Source organism: Physella acuta, unplaced genomic scaffold (assembly GCF_028476545.2).
Source record: "Physella acuta isolate Inbredline_101_S28 unplaced genomic scaffold, ASM2847654v3 ptg001305l, whole genome shotgun sequence".
Taxonomy (NCBI): domain Eukaryota; kingdom Metazoa; phylum Mollusca; class Gastropoda; family Physidae; genus Physella; species Physella acuta.
In genome coordinates, this window is record NW_026732820.1 from 66,563 (window position 1) to 87,129 (window position 20,567).

The 20,567-nt window shown below is 31.0% G+C and overlaps 1 protein-coding gene across 15 annotated transcripts in view; it reads left to right on the plus strand.

Moving 5' to 3' along the window:
- LOC131958241 (kinesin-like protein unc-104) overlaps positions 1-20,567 on the plus strand; it is an 86,579-nt gene that overhangs the window by 56,721 nt on the left and 9,291 nt on the right. For 6 of the 15 annotated variants that reach the window (XM_059323144.1, XM_059323148.1, XM_059323149.1 and 3 more), the window contains 19 exons: positions 632-772; positions 4,134-4,271; positions 4,643-4,761; positions 5,136-5,224; positions 6,081-6,216; positions 6,626-6,812; positions 8,031-8,121; positions 8,527-8,645; positions 9,579-9,668; positions 11,018-11,086; positions 11,711-11,749; positions 13,480-13,551; positions 13,998-14,149; positions 14,465-14,570; positions 15,335-15,449; positions 16,115-16,200; positions 17,907-18,013; positions 19,707-19,852; positions 20,322-20,429. In XM_059323144.1, the coding sequence (XP_059179127.1) occupies positions 632-772; positions 4,134-4,271; positions 4,643-4,761; positions 5,136-5,224; positions 6,081-6,216; positions 6,626-6,812; positions 8,031-8,121; positions 8,527-8,645; positions 9,579-9,668; positions 11,018-11,086; positions 11,711-11,749; positions 13,480-13,551; positions 13,998-14,149; positions 14,465-14,570; positions 15,335-15,449; positions 16,115-16,200; positions 17,907-18,013; positions 19,707-19,852; positions 20,322-20,429 (2,110 nt within the window). The remainder of the gene's footprint in view (positions 1-631; positions 773-4,133; positions 4,272-4,642; positions 4,762-5,135; positions 5,225-6,080; positions 6,217-6,625; positions 6,813-8,030; positions 8,122-8,526; positions 8,646-9,578; positions 9,669-11,017; positions 11,087-11,710; positions 11,750-13,479; positions 13,552-13,997; positions 14,150-14,464; positions 14,571-15,334; positions 15,450-16,114; positions 16,201-17,906; positions 18,014-19,706; positions 19,853-20,321; positions 20,430-20,567) is intronic. The other 9 variants (XM_059323146.1, XM_059323147.1, XM_059323150.1 and 6 more) reach the window with 9 other exon arrangements.

The window sequence follows — 20,567 nt, forward strand, 5'->3', positions numbered from 1 at the left end:
TTTAAAAACTTGAATTATAATCAAATAGATGTTTTTTTTTATAGAATAAAATATAAAATTGATTTTGTGATTTATAAAAAGAAAAATTTTAAAGATGTAGAACTGTTGTCTCAGTTTGAGAGGATAGAGTATTCGTGTGGTCACACCTGACGCAAATCAGACGTGAAATTAGCTAGCACAATGTGTGTTCTTCGTTACATGTTCTCTCATAGGACTACATCTCTTCCAATTCAAAGTTAAAATTCAAAATTTTTCTAAAATTTAGAAAAAAAAAAATTTAATTTGTTCTGTTTAAATGGCTTCACATTTTAGCTTAGTCTCTTTCTGAATTTAAGTGATCTCCTTTTGACTGATCAGAGAGTTTTTTTTTTTATTTCTTTAAATGCTGCCTACTCGGACCTTCCCATACCTCCATCACTGCCCCTTTCCTACACCTCAATCTAATTTTAAATAAATTAATTCCTCTTAAAATCTTCCCGGATTTAATAAAAAAATAATTTAAAACTACTTCACATCCATCTATCCTTGGTGTTTGGAATCCATTCCTTCAATCCTATTTTCCCTACCAATCCCTCAATCCCTTTGAATTAAAATCAATCCCTGGTGTATGATGGATGGATGGGTAACATAGACACCGTCTAACCATGATGCGAGAAATTTACAATGAAGATCTCTCCCCGGACACTCCTGAGGCTAAGCAGGACATATTCCACTGCCTCTCTGCCTGTGGCCAACAAAACGTATTTAATTTTCGCACCCTCATTCCTTCAAGGTCAGGGAACTTTATATATTATTTGTGTTTAGCTGTGTACACTTTGTTGTTCTATTTCAGTTTTTGTTCCATATATTGAATCCATATTTTTAATTTCTGTTTTCTTTTTGTATTGTTTATTTTTGTGTTCTATATTATTTATTCAGTGGTTTTTGTATGCTTTTTTGTATTTAGTTTATTAATAGCTTTTGTTTGTATATATCATTATATATGTATTATTAAATGCTTTAACTGTGGATGCTTCTATTAAGTAATATCTATTTAAATATTTTCATTATAAAGATTGTTTTTTTTTAAATTATGAAATAAAACTAATTGTCTAGTTAAGTACTTGGTACATGAGTATGGTAGTCTATGATCAGTACACACAAACTATGGCTTTCAATTTAAATCTTTTTTGTTTGAAAACTGGCCAAACTGTAATTTCTACACTCTCTCTTTTCCCAAACTATTGAAAAAAGTTATGGTTCCTGGACAAGACCTTGGTGAATTAATCTTATTTAAAGCAGTGTTTATAGCTACATAATGCTACTCTCTAGGTTTTATTAAACTGCCAGTTCATCTAAAAAAAATGTGAGGTCGTGTAATTTTTATAAATAAAAATTTATAACAGCTTTTCTTTGTAATGACTCAATTTAAAAAAAAAATTCTTTTATTTGATGTTTTTTGTGTAAGCAATGTTTATATGTTTTCTAAAGCTAGATATGTATATACTTTTTGTATTTCCATTGTTCCATGTTTTTTTTTAATAGATACTTTTGTAAAATGTGCTCAGAAATAAGATCATTTCAAATTAATTTTAAAAAAATCATCACTCTGCTGACAAACATTTTCTAAGCAACATTAATATCAGTTTTTTTTTATGTTTAAACAATTAAAATAAAAGATAGAAAATCTGCAACACAGTTAAAATAAATAATGGTTAAATTGCTTTTTAAAAAATCTGTAATGAAATTTGGCAACATTATTTAAACAAACAGTGGTTTTTAAAGAAGGAAAATTCTCGAAGTAGATTGGCATAACCCATCCAGTACTTGGAAGGCTTGTTTGTCTTTGTCAAAATACTTAAGATAACTCTATATTTTTTATTTTGGTTAATAATTTTTTGGAAGAATGTTGAGAAAATTGTTTAAACCTTCTTCTATAAGTTACAAATTTTTACTACGTTAATAAAGTCTTATGTAAACAAGAATATTTTAAAATAATATTTACTGTCAAAAAAGTAAGAAAAATCTTAGCTTTAAATGTTTTATTTCGTAATGTAGCATGCATGTGTATAAGTTCATGGACATTTTTTGTGGTATTCTGTCTGAATGTTTGTCTTGTCAGTATTTGCTTGTACTTTGTCTTGTCAGTATTTGCTTGTACATGCTCTGTCCATGGAATGTATTACATATTTTTGTTTGTCAGCGTTTTGCTTGACATGCTATGTCTATTGAATGTATCACAAACTCGTGTTTAAATGTTTGTCAGTGGTTGCCTGTATGTAATATGTATGTTCTATGTATGTATTACAAATTAATGTTTGAATGCTTGTGATTGTTTGTACTTGATATTTCCATGGAATATGCCTCAGATTCCTGTCTGTTTGTCTGTCTGTTTGCTTGTACATGGCTTGTCCACTAAAACCTTGCTGATGTTAATTGCCCATTGGAACTCTAGATAAATAAGGAGTTTGTGACTAAACTCAGAATAGCACATAGTGCAAGAAGTGGAATTGCACAAAGGTTCTTGCAAGAAACAAATGAGCTGCTCGCCTCTAGAGATTACCTCACATATCACTTTTTACTTTTGTGATTTAATTAAAATCCAACTTTTTTAGATTCTGTTTTTAAAATAAACCGGGAGTGATCTCCCCTAAACTTTCTCGAATATTTTTATATAAAATAACAGGGGATGGGAACTCGGGCTATAGACATGATTTTTAATCCATTTTAAATACTTAAAGTTTTAAAAATAGAATAAAATCTCGTAGACAAATTAATTGCACACCAAGTGAACGCGAAATAAAAAAGCGCATAATAGTGCGCAATATTATTAGTACTTTTAAAATTTACATTAGTTTTTTGAGAAATCGGAAGTGGCGTAAATTACTACTTCCAGTCAACGGAAATTACTCAAAATTTAACAGAAGGTAGAGAATTAGATCTTTTACTTACATGTGAAATTTCATTTATCTATCTGAAATAGTACTCAAGTTATAGGCTTTAAAAAAATTCAAAGTAGGAAAAGTACCACTTCCGGTTATCGGAAATCGCTCAAAAGTTGATACGGATCTACGATTTTGATGAAATACTTATATATGAAATTTCATCAACCTAGCTGTAACGGTACTCAAGTTATCGTGTTTACACACGGACAGACAGACAGACACACACACACACAGACATACGGACAGAATTGCAACGCCCAGTTTTTCAAACTGGATTACGCATAAAACCTCTTAATTTTGATAAATCTGGATTGATAATTTTTGCCCGATTAAAATAAGTCCTCTATACTTCGGATGTGATGAAGGACTGAGGTGTAATACGGTAAAAATTGTTAAAATTTCAATTGATTTTTGTGCACGATTACAATACTTTCTCTATACTTCGTATATACGAGAAAGTAAAAAAAAGAGAGCAGCTGATTTGTTTCTTTGATAATGTGTTATGAGTTTTTAGTTTTTCTCCCCTTTTCATATTTGAAATTCTGCATTATTTAGCACACTCAGTTTTTGTTGCTACCATTTTGCTTGAAGAAGAAAGAAACATGATAAAGGGGCAGTTTCTATTTTATTAGAAATATTTAAAAAATCTAATTCTATCATTTTTAACCATACAGCCATTTTCGGTTATTTTTTTTTTTCATAGTCAGTAAAAAAGCAATATTCTCATCCTTCATTTAGCTTAATTAAAATTCTTTTTTTTTTCTTCGCTCAGTCATTTTTTTTTATCATTGTGTATCATATTTGCTTTTTTTTTCAAGCATCCATATCTTTTAAAATCATTTTCATTGAGTGTTTTTTAATTTTTAACTCTTGAAGAGTTCTACTGTTATTTATAAATAAAATCTGTAAGCTTATTATAGATTAAATGTAGAGTACCCCTATCTTGGTGAAACTTTTATTCTACAATAAAATATCAATTTAAAAAAAATTTAAGATAACGTTTTTTATTACTTCAAAAAATAAATAATAACTCCTAATAATAATGTTTTGGAATAAAATACATAAATGTAAAGCCATGTTAGTTAGCTACAGTTTTTAAATACTATATTTTTAAGTTGTACGTTGCATTGTATGCACATTGCTTAGCATACAAATATAACTTTGAATCATATTAACTAAATCTGTATTCCATAACTGTTCTAACTGTAGACAAAGGCTGGAGCTGATGAGAGAAATGTACCACAATGAGGCAGAGTTATCTCCTACTTCTCCTGAGCCAAACATAGACAGTATGACTGGTGGTGACCCCTTCTATGATCGCTTCCCTTGGTTCAGATTGGTTGGGAGGTAAAACATTTTGTAAATGTCAAAAACAACACATTTAAAATTAAATAAATATTTTACACATTGTGCTAAAACTATTGAGACATTTTTAATTTGCAGAATAAATTCTAGCCTGAAGTTAAAATGTTACATATTTAAAAATGAAATTAATTCTATTCAGTTTATCAACTATTACAATAAAAAAAAGAAATACAGTCAAATATACTCATTTTAAAATGTAATAGAAAATTTAAATACAACCAACAAAATTATGTTTTTACTCCTATTTATTCCTGTTTGCGAATGTGCTTTGTTTTATTCATGTGTGTGAATGTGCTTGCATTTTTATGCATTTTATGACTGTGACCTAATGAAGAAACCATTTTGTTTCCCAGAGCATTTGTCTACCTCAGCAACCTGTTCTACCCAGTACCCCTGGTACATCGTGTAGCCATTGTCAACGACAAAGGTGATGTCAAAGGTTACCTGAGAATTGGTGTTCAAGCCATTACAGGTGAGCTGTCTTTACCCCAACTTCAAACCTAGATGTCATAATATGATAGTCATAATTCACACAGTCAAAGATCACAGTATTTTATGAAAATAAGCTAAGTAGTCTATTCCTATAAAGGGAACAAAGAAAAAAATACCAAACACGGGACAAACCCAGAAAAGTTAAAAAATGAAAAGGAGAGAAAATAAAATGATTATTCAGAATTAAACATTTATTTTTTATGCCTATTGCCTGATACGTTTTTTGAGGTTTTTGAATAATAAAAGAAATGAAAAAGATGTCAACGCACAAAGAATATGTTCACTTACACTGGCAAACGAAAAAAATTTAAATTCACACCTTGTTAAAATTAGGTAAATTTTGCCTATCTGCAGATAAAGATGACATGCAGGAATTCTCACCTGGCATCAAACAGTCTGGAAATGCCAAGATCACTTTCAGTGATGAAGAATACTTCAACAAGGTAAGCACAACTGCAGTTGTTATCCTGCTGTCTAGCCAGATTTTTGTCAGAAATAAACTTACGAAATGCTAAACATTCTTGTTAACGATTCTTTGGAAGAGTATATCCAAACAGAATTCTGAGGGAAATGAACATCCAGCACTGGTGATCAGAGACTAAATGGATGGGAAAATTTGATTGTATAATGCCTAAATATTTTGGTTAATCTGTTTATAAAAATAAAATTTAAACAAATATTTAACATACTTGAATAAGTTAAAATACAATAAAAAGTAAAAAAAAATATTCACCTCAAACAGAAATGTATACTCTTCACCAATACCCATTCAGTTAGCTGGAACACCTGTTTATTGCATATTTCTTTTATTTGGCTTTAGAAAACATGTCAAAATTTTTCTCCCATAATGCATCTTAAATTTTTTTTTAGAAACAGGTGCATGCTCATAAGCTTCACTACACTGTTTTATACTTACTTTTAGAAGCAGGTAGAAACCATAAGCTTCCATACATTTATCTGCAATATGTGTTATTTGCTTTTATGAATGTTTAAGCTAAGAGCTTCCTTAAGCTTTAATAGACTATTTTATTCTTAATTTTAGAAGCAAGTCGGAACCACAAACTTCCATACATTGAACTGCAATGTGTGTTAAATTTACTTTTAAAAAGAGGTCCATGCTACAAACTTCCATAAGCTTTTTTTTTCAATACACTCTATTTTATACTTGCTATTAGAACCAGGTTGAAACCAAAAACTTCTATATATTGAACTGCAATATGTGTTATACTTTCTTTTAGAAACAGGTTCAAGCTACAACCTTCCATACATTGAACTGTAGTGTGTTATACTTTCTTTTAGAAACAGGTTCAAGCTACAACCTTCCCACTACCACCAGGGGTAGATAAGCCTGTAGACACCATGGTGTCATCACTGGAGGAGCTTAGAATTGTGGAAGGGGAAGGGCAGACAATTGACAATGCACTGCTTGCCTCAGGTATAGATTTCACATGGTGGCTTTAAAAGTAAAAATTTTTTGCGGGATATTTGATGTTTCATAACAAAACAATAAATACAAACTTATTTGTTTTGTAATCTATTTTTGTCAAATTTCAATAGTAAATGTTCCCAAAAAAAATTAGTACGAAAGAAATTTTTAAAATGTTTTAAATGATTAAACACATTTTTTAACAAATAGAAGCCTATATGATTTATTTATTTTTTCCTTCACAAAATGAATGTTTGTAAATTGATTAGCTCAGCTACATGTTTTAAAATGTACACAGTGATGAGTTTGAGTTATGCATTTAAAACGCCTACCTCAAAAATATGAGAATAGCACACAAAAACATTTTTAGTTAAAAAAAAAAAACCAATGAATTACCAAGAACTAAATATCTGACCAGAAAACCATCACATGGATTCAGACAACAAGACCAACAGTCAGTATGGAAAGTTTGATTACTGTCCAGAGATGAGCACCACTGACCTTCCGGAACATCTGACCATTGGGAGCCAGTTCCAGTTTAGGGTCACCATCCTGCAGGCTTCCAACATATCTCCGGAATACGCGGACATATTCTGTCAGTTCAAGTAAGTACTGACATATGGTACTGACATATTCTGTCAGTTCAAGTAAGTACGGACATATGGTACTGACATATTCTGTCAGTTCAAGTAAGTACTGACATATAGAGCTGACATATTCTGTCAGTTCAAGTAAGTACTGACATATAGAGCTGACATATTCTGTCAGTTCAAGTAAGTACTGACATATGGTACTGACATATTCTGTCAGTTCAAATAAGTACTGACATATTCTGTTAGTTCAAGTAAGTACTGACATATGGTACTGACATGTTCTGTCAGTTTAAGTATGTACTGACATATTTTGTCCTGTTCTGTTTGATGCTAGCATAATTAGTTCACTCTTAGAAAAGGAAGATTATACCTTAACATATTTTATAGTTAAAAGAAAACTAAGGTAAATATTAATTGTGAAAATTTAATTGCATAAAAAATTTATCTAATAAATTATCTCAAAATGTCATTGTGAAATTGTAACCGGATATAAAATTAACTTTAATAAACCGGGAGTGATCTCCCCTAAACTTTCTCGAATATTCTAATATAACATTACGTGGGATGTCAACTCGGAATATAGACATGATTTTTGTTTACTTAAACTTTTAAAAATAGAATAAAATCTAGTTGAAAAAAAAATTGCGCACCAAGCGAGCACCAAAACCAAATGTGCGTAATAGTACGCAATATTATTAGTACTTTATAAATTTACATGCGTTTTTTGAGAAATCGGAAATAGTGTAAATTAGTACTTCCGGTCAACGGAAATTACTCAAAATTTGATAGAAGGTAGAGAATTAGATCTTTTACTTTCATGTGAAATTTCATTTATCTATCTGAATTAGTACTCAAGTTATAGGCTTTTGAAAAATTCAAAGTAGAAAAAGTACCACTTCCGGTTATCGGAAATCGCTCAAAAGTTGATACGGATCTACGATTTTGATATAATACTTATATATGAAATTTCATCAACCTAGCTGTGACGGTACTCAAGTAATTGTGTTTACACACAGACAGACACACAGACACACACCCACACACACACACAGACATACGGACAAGATTGCAAAATTATGTTTTTCCGTATCAGTGAGGTGTAAAACATCGAGATTTGTAAAAATCTCGATTTTTTTTTTGCATGATTACAATACTTTCTCTATACTACGTATAATATACGAGAAAGTAAAAATGTTAATGTATTTGAAAAAATTTCATTTGATATTTCAGCTTCTTACATCGTCACGATGAAGCTTTCTCCACTGAACCACTGAAAAACACAGGGAAAGGCCCTCCATTAGGATTCTACCATGTGCAGAATGTAAGCAAAATATTCAACTTTTTCTCCTTATTCTCATACATTTGATTTTTTGTTGAAATAAACAAGAATTCTTGAATTTCTCCAAAGAAATCAAACAAAGCACTAAAAAAATTTTCAACAAAGGAACATTTATTTTCCTTACACAATTAAATATTTTGAATTTTTTAAAGAAAAACAGAAATCACTAAACAAAATAAAACTTAAATTTTTGATGTTTCAGAACAATCTTGTACTGTGATTTTTACCACACGTATCTTAGAATCTTTATATTATATGCTAGCATTTACATACAGCTACAAAAAACATAATAAATCAAGTTATTCTATATTATAAAATTAAAGTTGATTTATTGATTTATATAATACATTTTCCTTAGTGATAATTTCTTTTATTTATTTTTTTCAGTTCACTGTGACAGTGACCAAATCTTTCATTGACTACATCAAGACCCAGCCCCTAGTGTTTGAAGTTCTGGGACATTATCAACAGCATCCACTGCATGAACAGGCCAAGGACTGTCCATAGTTAGTGATGTTTTTTTTTCTTCACTTGACTGCTTACTTTATTTTTTAATCTAACGCTCAAAGGGATTAAAATTACAATCAGCTATATCTTGATGTTGAGGGGACAATGTGCCCTAGTGGTTGAACGCTAGACAGCTAATCAGAAAGTCTTAAGTTCGCATCTGGGTTCAAGAATGTCCCTGAGCCCTCCCAGCTATGATGGGTACCTAACTTACGTTAGTGCTGACCACACTATCCCTTTATATGCCCAGGTAACAGGAACAGGTGAACTCTACTTCACTTGCCCCATTGACTGTGAGGTTCAAAAAGGGAACTAACTACTACTTCTACCATATCTTGATGTTACAGTTAAATTGTATTTTCCCCACGTTGTGAAGACTACATTACAGTATAATGTTGATTATGCAGCAATTTCATGTACATGCAATCCAACAACAGTTAACACACTTTCCTAATGATGATTTTTGCAATGATGTTTTAAGTAAGTTTACATTTCCCATCTTTATGGGAACCCCACAGTAAGGGTGAAAATATTTTCTTAGTTTATTGATGGTGCATTTCTTACTTTTGCAAAATATTAATATTATATTCTTATTACTTTGTTGGCATAGAAGTGATCTAACAGGATGATAACTGAATTCATTTTCTAATCATCACTTGTATTTCCTATTGCAGAATTTCCTATTAGAGTGTCTTACAATCCCTTGTATTTGTCTTACCATCACTTGTATTTATCTTACCATTACTTGTATTTGTCTAATCATCACTTGTATTTGTCTTACCATCACTTGTATTTGTCTTACCGTCCCTTGTATTTCCTATTACAGTGTAAGACCCCCACTTGTATTTGTCTTACCGTCCCTTGTATTTCCTATTACAGTGTAAGACCCCCACTTGTATTTGTCTTATCATCCCTTGTATTTCCTATTACAGTGTAAGACCTCCACCAAGCCGAAGCTTCCCAACAATGCCAGTATCAAAACCAGTCCCCTCTCCAAAGTATGGCATCATCGCCCCATCCAGGTAGGGCACCAAACACTTTATGTTGTAAAACTCCAGGGTAAATTTGCGATAAGTGTGTCAATGTTTTTATTTGAGCTTGTCAAAACAAGGCAGAACAAGTACTGTTGTGTTGTTGTTAGTCTTCACAATAAAAGTGCTGCAAATTTCTCAACTGATGCATTAATGCACTATTTAAATTTTCAAACAAATTTTCTAGTACGGTTGTGTTGTGTTGGTGATAGTCTTCACAATAAAACTGCTGCGAGTTTTTGCAACTGATTCATTAGTGCACTATTTAAATTTTCAAACAAATCGTCAAGTCTTTAGTCAAAAACCAAATCATAAATTAAATCACTGGTTGTATAAAATTAGCACTAGGTTTAATGATGTGTAGTAATGAATATTTTAAAAATAATTTTAAAAAGTAATTGAAAGTAATACATTAATGTGTAGTTGAAAATATTACACTTGCAGCATTTTATGTGAGCCTAACAAAAAAATACATCACAAGTACTTTTTTTAGCTTGTCTTATTTTACTTTTGTTAAAGTTTAAAAGTTTTGCTCTGTGATTGATCTTATACTTTTACAGTTTACTTCTTGGTGTGTTTTTAATAAAAGTCATTTATTATTTTTTAAATTAAGTTATTATTGAAAATTATGAATGTAATTAAGGCTGATTAAAGAATTGTAAGCTGACAGAAATACCTGGCAACTGTTTCTATTGCCTGTCTGTCTTTGCTCAATTTTCTGACAAAATCCCAACTTTGTGGGTGATTTTTTTTCCTGCCCCCTTGACCATTTAAAAACTACAATAGACTGTTCTATTTAAGCCACCACTGACCTGTTTGAAAGAATTAATGGTTAGGATTAGGGTCTTTAGCCATGAAATTATTTCTGTTGGTAAATGTTGTTTGGTAAAACACTTATATATCATTGAAAAAACTAGGCATGGGTGTACATAATCTATTCATATGTGGTCGCAAATGGTTCATGATTGTATTTAAGAGTTTAGATTTAATTATAACGCAGGGAAATTTTAAAAAATGTTGTAATTGTATTTGTATGTGTGAATAGCTTGCAGCCTTAAAGATTGCAGCTTGAGCATGTTGATTCCACATTATTTTTACATTTGCTTTAAATATATTCCCCTTTTAAAATTGATGATCTATAGTCTGTCAAAAACAGGAGTGAATTAAGCACAAGAAAAACATGCATGTGTGTTGTTAAAACTTTTCTTGTTTTTGAAATTTGGTTGCATTTGTTTACATACAAATCACCTGAATGTGTGCTAGCTGTTGTAGTAGGCTTGCAGTTTTTTTTTGTTAATTCGCTGTTTGTCTAGTTGTGCCCCCTACATGTTGTTTTGCAGTAAAACAGAAGATAGTAAAGAAGAGAATGTAGATGAGGAGAAAAAGAGAAAAAGGAAAGAACAAGACAGGTATTATCTCCCTTGGTCATTTTAAACTAGATTTATTCCCCCTGGATCACTTTTTAAAACTTTAGCTCTGAAGTTTAGTAGAATGATATCATAAACTGTTTTAAAAGAACTTAATTTCGAAGTACAAAAAAAAAGAATGAAGAAGTAAGCTACTTACTTATATTAAAAATTATTTCATGTTCAGATTTAAACACAATTTTTTTATTACTTTACTTATTTCATCAAACTGATTATTAAAAAAATCCAAAAAAAAAAAGTTACCACCTTGATGCAACATTTTTAAAATTTAATTTTCATTGTTGGCAAGTAAAAGATCAAACTATTTTTGCTGATGAAAAGTTGATGAAAAAGCAAATTATTTCTTACTTTTGCCAAATGTTTTTTATTTACACCCCCTGCATGTCAGAAGCTATTTCTTACTAATTTTGTATTCTACAAGTTAAATGAATGAAATAAATATCCTAAATTTCCCCTTTTAGCATTTATCTCAGCATTAAGAAATCCCTTGCATTTTCCTATTTTCACCAAGAATGTTTCAAACCAATTTTAACCAATTAAAGGAGTATATTTTTTTACTTAAAAGCCCAAAACAAATTGTTAACTTTTTTCACCATTAATATCTAGGTCATTAATACTGAAAGTGAAATCACCAGTAAGAGAAGGGTAAGGCTCATGCTAACAAACTTTGCCTACTCATAATTTGGGCTTACCAGCATGGTGCGCATGGGAATGGTGCGCTTTGCTATTTTTTTTAACTTTGGTGCTGTTTATTCTTCATTACAAAATGGCTACTCTGTAGTTAAAGCTAGGAACAGGTGTTGCTTTTTTCTTCAGACACATTAAAACTTATTAACTTCTAATAATATACCCTGTAATACAATTAAATTAACACCTTAGTATGAATCAAATATATTTCCTTGTGAAAGTAGGATTATTTGTATTAAAAAAAGACTGAAATATTTTGTTTGCTAAGAAAGCAAATAATATATTACTAATATATATATGTATATATATATATATATGTATATATATATATATATATATATATATATATATATATATATATATATATATATATATATATATATACACACATTAACCCCTTCGCTGTACATGACTGTAATGATGAATTGTTGTACAACAATCAAAAAATGTTTTTAAATGTTCATGACAAATAACATAGGTAAAAGTGTTAATTTGTTCATGTTTTTTTAACATGTTAAAGCTACCAACTGTACTGTATTGTACCAGTGCTCTGGTACTTTATATACAAAATGTGTACTCTAAACTTAGACCATCTCATTCAAGTGTTTGTCTTATGAAAACACATGAAGGTGTTTTATATTTTATTTTACTTATATAATGACTGGTTATCACAACTCAAACTTAAATTCTTGAGTTTATGTGACCTATACTGGTCTATGTATAATTTATATTCTGTTCAATTTCTTATTTGACTATTAAATGATATATGATTAATTATGAAAAACAAAACTAGTCAGCGGAAACTAAAATAGTCAGCTATAAGCTGCCACAAAGATGGATTATCATAATTGTTTCTTTAAAGCTTACACTATTACATTACTATCTGAAGCTGAGTTTTTAAAAAAATGCCAAAGGAAAAAAACAAAAATAATTGTTAATTTAAATGTATTAAATAATTTAACACAAAAAAGAATGCATGCTTCTGTTGTAATTATTACATAAGGCTTATTAACTAATTAGCTAGAACTGGCTTTTTATTTTAATGACAAGTTTGATTGACATTAACACTATATGTGTTCTCTGACAAGGATATCTCTCTGAAATTACAGCATGGAAACATATTTCACCCACTAATTGTTTTACTTAACTATAAATATTTTCTGATTGGATTTAATAACAACAAGCACAATATTTGCAAACAAAAGAGGTGCCTTATCTAATTAATTTTGAGGTGTCATGCATGGCTAACTTTTTCTTTACTAACTAGAAGAAAAAAAACTAATATTAATTTCATATTAATTTTCCTCATTAGTTTAGATTATTTCAAAATCAGTTAATAGCTAAGTCTTCTTTAAGTTAATTAAGCTTTGATGCGAATTAACATTATTGATTTCACATTTTTTTTTTATATCACTGCTTAAAAATATGTTACGCTTGCTTTTTATGTAAATGTACTTAATGCTATTTTTCAATACAATTTTAATAATGATTATTGCTTATGTAAATAATTTCAGCAACCTTGTGTTATTATATGTTACAATTACAATCTGGTAGGCCTATTATTAAAAATTGTTGCATTAGTTCAATATAGTAGTAGTCAAAATTTATAATTTAAAAATGTAGAATAAGTGTGCTCGTAAATGCTGACTATATATTTATGGTCAATTTTTTTTTCTCTTATATTTTAGCTCCAGCCCAGTCCACTCCCAGTGTGACCTGCTGGTCTGGTTTGAGATTTGTGAGCTGGCACCAAATGGAGAGTAAGTCATGTTTTTGTTTAAGTGCTCTGAGATTTTAATTACAATGTGTCACTATAATTTTACCATAGGAATTAATTCGTTTATTTAAGGTCTGTTTCATGTGGCACGTATCAGCAACCCCAACTCTGTCGTACCTAATGTTATTATTTTTAACAAAAGTGTTGAGAAACATAAATTTTGATCGTAAATATGAATTTCCTGATATGAACACCATAGCTCAGCATTTATAAATAACTTTGTGTCTTTGGATTTATTCAGTCCAATATTTTACCATATACCCACATATTTTTTTACATTGAGGTTGTATTATTGAATGATGTATCTAGGTATATTACTATTGAATTTGTATTATTGACTGATGTGTCTAGGTATGTTACCATGGAAGTTATATTATTTAATGATGTCTCTGTTTTGATTGTGGTTGTATTATTGACTGATGTTTCCAGGTATGTTCCTGTGGTAGTGGACCACTCTGATGATCTGCCCACTCGGGGCATATTTATGCTGCATCAGGGCATCCAGCGTCGGCTAAGAATCACCATAGTTCACGAGAAGAGAACCCACTTTGCTTGGAAGGATGTCCGTGAACTGGTTGTTGGTACGTTTTAGTTTGTCAACTGTTTAGACATACTGAAAAAAATAGGTCAAGTATCAACCCATTGTCATTTATCAATTAAAAATTAAAGTTCCCTAATTTCATAGTCAGCAAGACTAGCAATTTTTGCAATATACAGTATCATTTGTCTTGCTTTTATGTTATAGTTGTGTTTTTTTATATGCTTTTATTTTTATCAACCATATAAAAAATTTCAGACGGATTTCTTAAATAGTAAAAAAGTTTTCAGAAAAAATTGATGAAATAATCAATTACATTTTTAAAAGCAATTTTTTAAAAATAATGAAACTATTTCAGGTCGTATAAGGAACACGCAAGAGTTTTATGATTATGATATTGAAACGACTGTGTTATCCCTGGGACTTTTCCCTGCACACTTCCTGCAGTATCAGAATGATGACAGGTCAGGCTTTTTCTTTTCTAAATGTTCCTATTGAACAGTCTAGAACACAGGGGATGGTGTGTTTGCGAGTTGAGTTTAACCCCGGGGATGTTTATGTATTTTTATCCCAATGTCAAATGCAGGTATATAAAAGTTGAGTGAACAGTTGTATGTGGGGGTGGATTTTTAGATTACATCTAGGGCATTACTGTGTAGTGTGTTGAAACAGGAAGAAATAAAGTACTTAACAGTGCATTGCGTCATGTTGTGACGTGCATAAAAAGGAGTCTCAACAACTGTACAACTGTGGCTAATTTTATATTCATTTAGTCAAATAAAGTATTAACTTGAAGGTAATTTTAGTTAATCTAAAATTAAATTTTTTAAATTTTATATTCATTTAGTCAAATAAAGTATTAACTTGAAGGCAATTTTAGTTAATCTAAAATTAAATTTTTTAAATTTTATATTCATTTAGTCAAAGTATTAACTTAAAGGCAATTTTAGTTAATCTAAAATTAAATTTTTTAAAATTTTATATTCATTTAGTCAAATAAAGTATTAACTTGAAGGCAATTTTAGTTAATCTAAAATTAAATTTTTTAAATTTTATATTCATTTAGTCAAAGTATTAACTTAAAGGTAATTTTAGTTAATCTAAAATTAAATTTTTAAAATTTTATATTCATTTAGTCAAATAAAGTATTAACTTAAAGGTAATTTTGGTCAATCTGAAATTAAAATTTTAAAATTGTATATTAAAGTTGTGTTTTGATATGTTCCAGAGTATTTTTCCAGTTTGAAGCAGCCTGGGACAGCTCGCTGCATAACTCCGTCATGTTGAACAGGGTGACAGCCTATGGGGAGAAGGTTTATATGACACTGTCAGCATACCTCGAGGTTTGAGTTTTATTTTTTTTTATTGGTTATCTTGGGTTTTACAAGATGGACCTTAAAGTTTTACTTAGCATTTGGACCTTAAGGTTTTACATGGCATTTGGACCTTAAGGTTTTACATGGAATTTGGACCTTAAGGTTTAAAGATAACATGGTTGATGGAGAATTTGGATTATCTCCTTTTCCTTTATATGAAAAAAAATAGTATAGTTTCAATGTAATTTTAAAAACACTAAAACTAATTCTATTTTTATTTTGCATTTTAAAAAGTGTAGTTTTTATCTATTTAAATTATAAAAGAAATGTTTTAAACAACTATTTATTGTTTAAAAAAATGATTATGAACATTCTTTATTTCACTTTTTTCTTTGTTTACATAATTTGCAAGGTTTTACAGTAGCTGTATCATTAAAAGCATCATCTATCTCTCCTAATACAAAACTGCTGCTGTATAAACAATTAGCATGTATTCTACTAGCTGTATCACTAAGACATCTTCTATCTCTCCTAACCATTTAGAACTGCTGTTTAAACAATTTACATGTATTCTACTAGCTGTATCACTAAGACATCTATCTCTCCAAATCATTTAGAACTGCTGCTGTATAAACAATTAGCATGTATTCAACTAGCTGTATCACTAAGACATCATCTATCTCTCGCTACAGGTAGAGAACTGTGCCCAGCCTGCCTGCATCACCAAGGACCTTTGTATGGTCGTCCACTCCAGAGACACCAAAATATCTGCTCCAAGGTACTTTATGGTCACAACATCAACATAATGTACACAACATCACCTCATCTTACCACACTACACCCTCATCTTTGTGAGCTGTCTAATAAAATGGGATGTAAAAAATTTATAGAATAAGTGGTGTACCTGCGCATCTATACCCAAGCTGTCTGATAAAATAGGATGAAAAAATATGTAGAATAGGTGGTCTCTCTCCTGTGGTATTGTATGGTCACCACATCAACACATTTGTTGCTGGTTCTAAAGATATGAAATTAAAAAAAAGCAAGAGTCTTACCACATCTAGGTTATACTTTCTGTAAAGTGAGTTAAGTTCCCTTTCAAACCTGATGGACTATAGGGCAAGTGGAGTAGAATTAACTTGTTTCTTAGACCTCTGCATAATAACGGATGGTGTGGTCATCACTTTGTCCAGCCGCCTTTATTTTCCCTATCTAACATGAGTTAGATACCCATCAGAGCTGAGTGGACTCAGGGACAATCTACTAACTTGACCCCAGATTCGAACTTGCCACTTTCGAGTTAGCAGTCTAGTGTTCTACCGGCAGGCCACAAGTCTCTTATACTTTCTATGAGACAGATGATAGTGTGGTTTCTAAGATATGTTTTATTTCCTGATCAATTATCAATATCATTAATTGAAAAAAAATGTTCTCATTAATTTGATGGTATAATTATTCACACCAATCATTTCCTGTGCATTATATACCTATGAGTCATTCATTTTGATATTTGTTGGTTTGCCTTGGACCCCTGTGAAATTTGTAGTTAGTGATGTTTGTTTTATAGACCATCTTTATCTTTATTGCAAATTTACAGTTTAAATGTCAAAGAAAAAAAATAATTTTTGTTTAGATAAATGTAACTGTTTTTAGAATAATTATTCTTATTTGATTACTAGTAGTTAATTTTCTAAGTTTAAAAAAAAAAGTAAAAAATAATATACTGCATTAAACTTTGGAGTATGGTGATTTATAGTTCATGTGTACTTAAATTCACTAATTAGTTTTAATTTTTGATGAGCAAAAAATCACAAATGCAAAACTTTTTAAGTAGGCCCAATAGCTAAGGCTGCAGTTTATTTTGTTTCGTGATTATTTTGTTCCCAGTGATAAGTGACATTCTGTTTTTCATTAGTGTCAGTGAATTGAGTGGTTATTTTTTTTTCTTTTGCTTGCGGCCACTGTTTTAAGTTAGTCAAAAGTTGTTTAACCAAAGCAGTAATAAAAATTTAACAAAAAAAAAATTAAAAGTAAGATTAAGTGTTTAAACCTAATGAAATGGAAAAAGAAAATATCTGTTTAGCTGCTAATTTTCTTTTTCTCTTACAGAATATTATTTATGGGCTAACTGTTTTCTGGCTTTATCAACAATGTTTTTGTGAATTACAGCAGAAATATTCATATACTAAAATTTGAATGAAAATTATTTTTATCTCATTAATATATACACAATTCTAGAAAAAAAACCAAGTTGTTAATTGCACAATTTGAAAAAAAATATTATGGCTTTTGAAATTTTTACTAACATAAATGGGTGCTTTACAAAGACATTTAGAGATTTTCTTTTCTTCTTCTTCGTATAGATTAGACGTATTTTATTTGACTTTGTGTTAATTTTCCCGCATTGCTTAAGTCAGCAAGCGTGGTGGCTTGGTGTTGCATGTTATCATTAAAGAAGGGGTTCCCTCCCCTGACCGTCTCCAGTCCCCGTTTCAGGGCCCTGAAGAGTCTGTTTGGTGTGGCCAGGAACCCTGACTGTGGGAAAGTTTCTGGCATCTATGAGCTACTGCTGCGTCAGTATTCAGAATCAGGTAACTGACTCATGACTTTAAGTAAAGACATTATTCAGAATCAGGTAAATGACTCATGACTTTAAGTAAAGACAGTATTCAGAATCAGGTAACTGACTGCTGACTTTAAGTAAAGACAGTATTCAGAATCAGGTAACTGACTCATGACTTTAAGTAAAGACAATATTCAGAATCAGGTAACTGACTCATGACTTTAAGGACAGTATTCAGAATCAGGTAACTGACTCATGACTCTAAGTAAAGACAATATACAGAATCAGGTAACTGACTCATGACTTTATGTAAAGACAGTATTCAGAATCAGGTAACTGACTCATGACTTTAAGGACAGTATTCAGAATCAGGTAACTGACTCATGACTTTAAGGACAGTATTCAGAATCAGGTAACTGACTCATGACTTTAAGTAAAGACAGTATTCAGAATCAGGTAACTGACTCATGACTTTAAGGACAGTATTCAGATTATGTTATATGACTCATGACTTTAAGTAAAGACAGTATTCAGAATCAGGTAACTGACTCATGACTTTATGTAAAGACAGTCAGAATCAGGTAACTGACTCATGACTTTATGTAAAGACAGTATTCAGAATCAGGTAACTGACTCATGACTTTATGTAAAGACAGTCAGAATCAGGTAACTGACTCATGACTTTATGTAAAGACAGTATTCAGAATCAGGTAACTGACTCATGACTTTATATAAAGACTGTATTCAGAATCAGGTAACTGACTCATGACTTTATATAAAGACTGTATTCAGAATCAGGTAACTGACTCATGACTTTAAGTAAAGACTGTATTCAGAATCAGGTAACCGACTCATGACTTAAAGGACAGTATTCAGAATCAGGTAACTGACTCATGACTTGATATAAAGTCAGTATTCAGAATCAGGTAACTGACTTATGACTTGATATAAAGTCAGTATTCAGAATCAGGTAACTGACTTATGACTTTAAGGACAGTATTCAGAATCAGGTAACTGACTCATGATTGTAAGGACAGTATTCAGAATCAGGTAACTGACTCATGACTTTATATAAAGACAGTATTCAGAATCAGGTAACTGACTCATGAGTTTAAAGACAGTATTCAGAATCAGGTAACTGACTTATGACTTTAAGGACAGTATTCAGAATCAGGTAACTGACTTATGACTTTAAGGACAGTATTCAGAATCAGGTAACTGACTCATGATTGTAAGGACAGTATTCAGAATCAGGTAACTGACTCATGATTTTATATAAAGACAGTATTCAGAATTAGGTTACTGACCCCTGACGAAGTAATGACAGTATCCAGAATCATGTAACTGACTTCTGCCTCTAAGGACGACAGTATACACAATCAGGTAACTGACCCCTAACTGTAAGGACTGACACCTGACTCCAAGGACAGTATGAGTGATCAGGTAACAGGCAACTGATTATAATTAAAGACCAGTTTATACCAGTTCTAGTAACTATTAGTCTTTTCAGCTTGTGTTTTACTTTGATAATTCTTTGAGTACTTTATGAATCAGAAAACGAAAATTATTTTTTACAGCTTCACATAGTATTAGCCAAGTAATCCTATCATAGGCTTTTTCCTTTTAAATAAATGCAAAGTTTAAAATGAAAGTTTAATTCATGGCTATTTTAACACCTTGTGTTGTTGTCGCGACATTTTATAAATGGCAATGTCTCCCAGGAGTAGAGCGCAGACAGAGGAGAGTCCTGGACACTTCACTGACCTACGTGAGGGGTGAGGAGAACCTGAATGGCTGGAGGCCACGGGGTGACTCCCTGTTAGGTGACCACCAGTGGGAGCTTGAGAAACTGACCAGACTGCAATTGGTGAGGGCCTTGTTGTGAATGAAAGCAGACATGTTAAAGGGCAGTGACTCTAGCTTAAGATACATAACTCTGGTTACAGAAACAACTCTGGCTTTAGAAAAAAAAGAACTCTAGCTAAATGAAATCAACTGGATGTTTTTAAAAAAAAAACAACACTTTTAAATAAAGGTTATTAAATCCTACTGAAGAAAGAACATCTCAGCCAGTGAAAAAAATTAAGCAAAAAAATTTAACTGTTTATAATTCCCCCCCCCCCCTCTTCCATTAAAAATATGAACTTAATATCTTACAGCTTTGTAACATCAATTGTTCAGTTATTTCTTTTTTCAATTTATTCTAAACCCTTTAAAGACATCATTGCCAAAAACATACCATTAGCTGAAAATATATTTTTAAGTTTTTATTTTGTGGTCGCATCAGGCACGATGTATGAATATTTAGATTAAATGACAAAATTGTTTGTGTGCAGGTGGAGAAAACAAGACATGTGATTTTGTTAAGAGAGAAGCTGGCAGAACAGAACAAATCCATGGAGCTAAGCAAGTTGGACAAGGAGATTGTCAACAGACAGGCCAAGGTTGGTTCTCTATGGTGTTGGTTGTCAATAGGCCATGGTTGATTCCCTTTATTGTTGAAGTCTTCTAACACATCACGTAGATTGTGTGCTAATTGCTTGTGTAGAATGACACATCTATAGGTAGAAAAATCAAAGGGG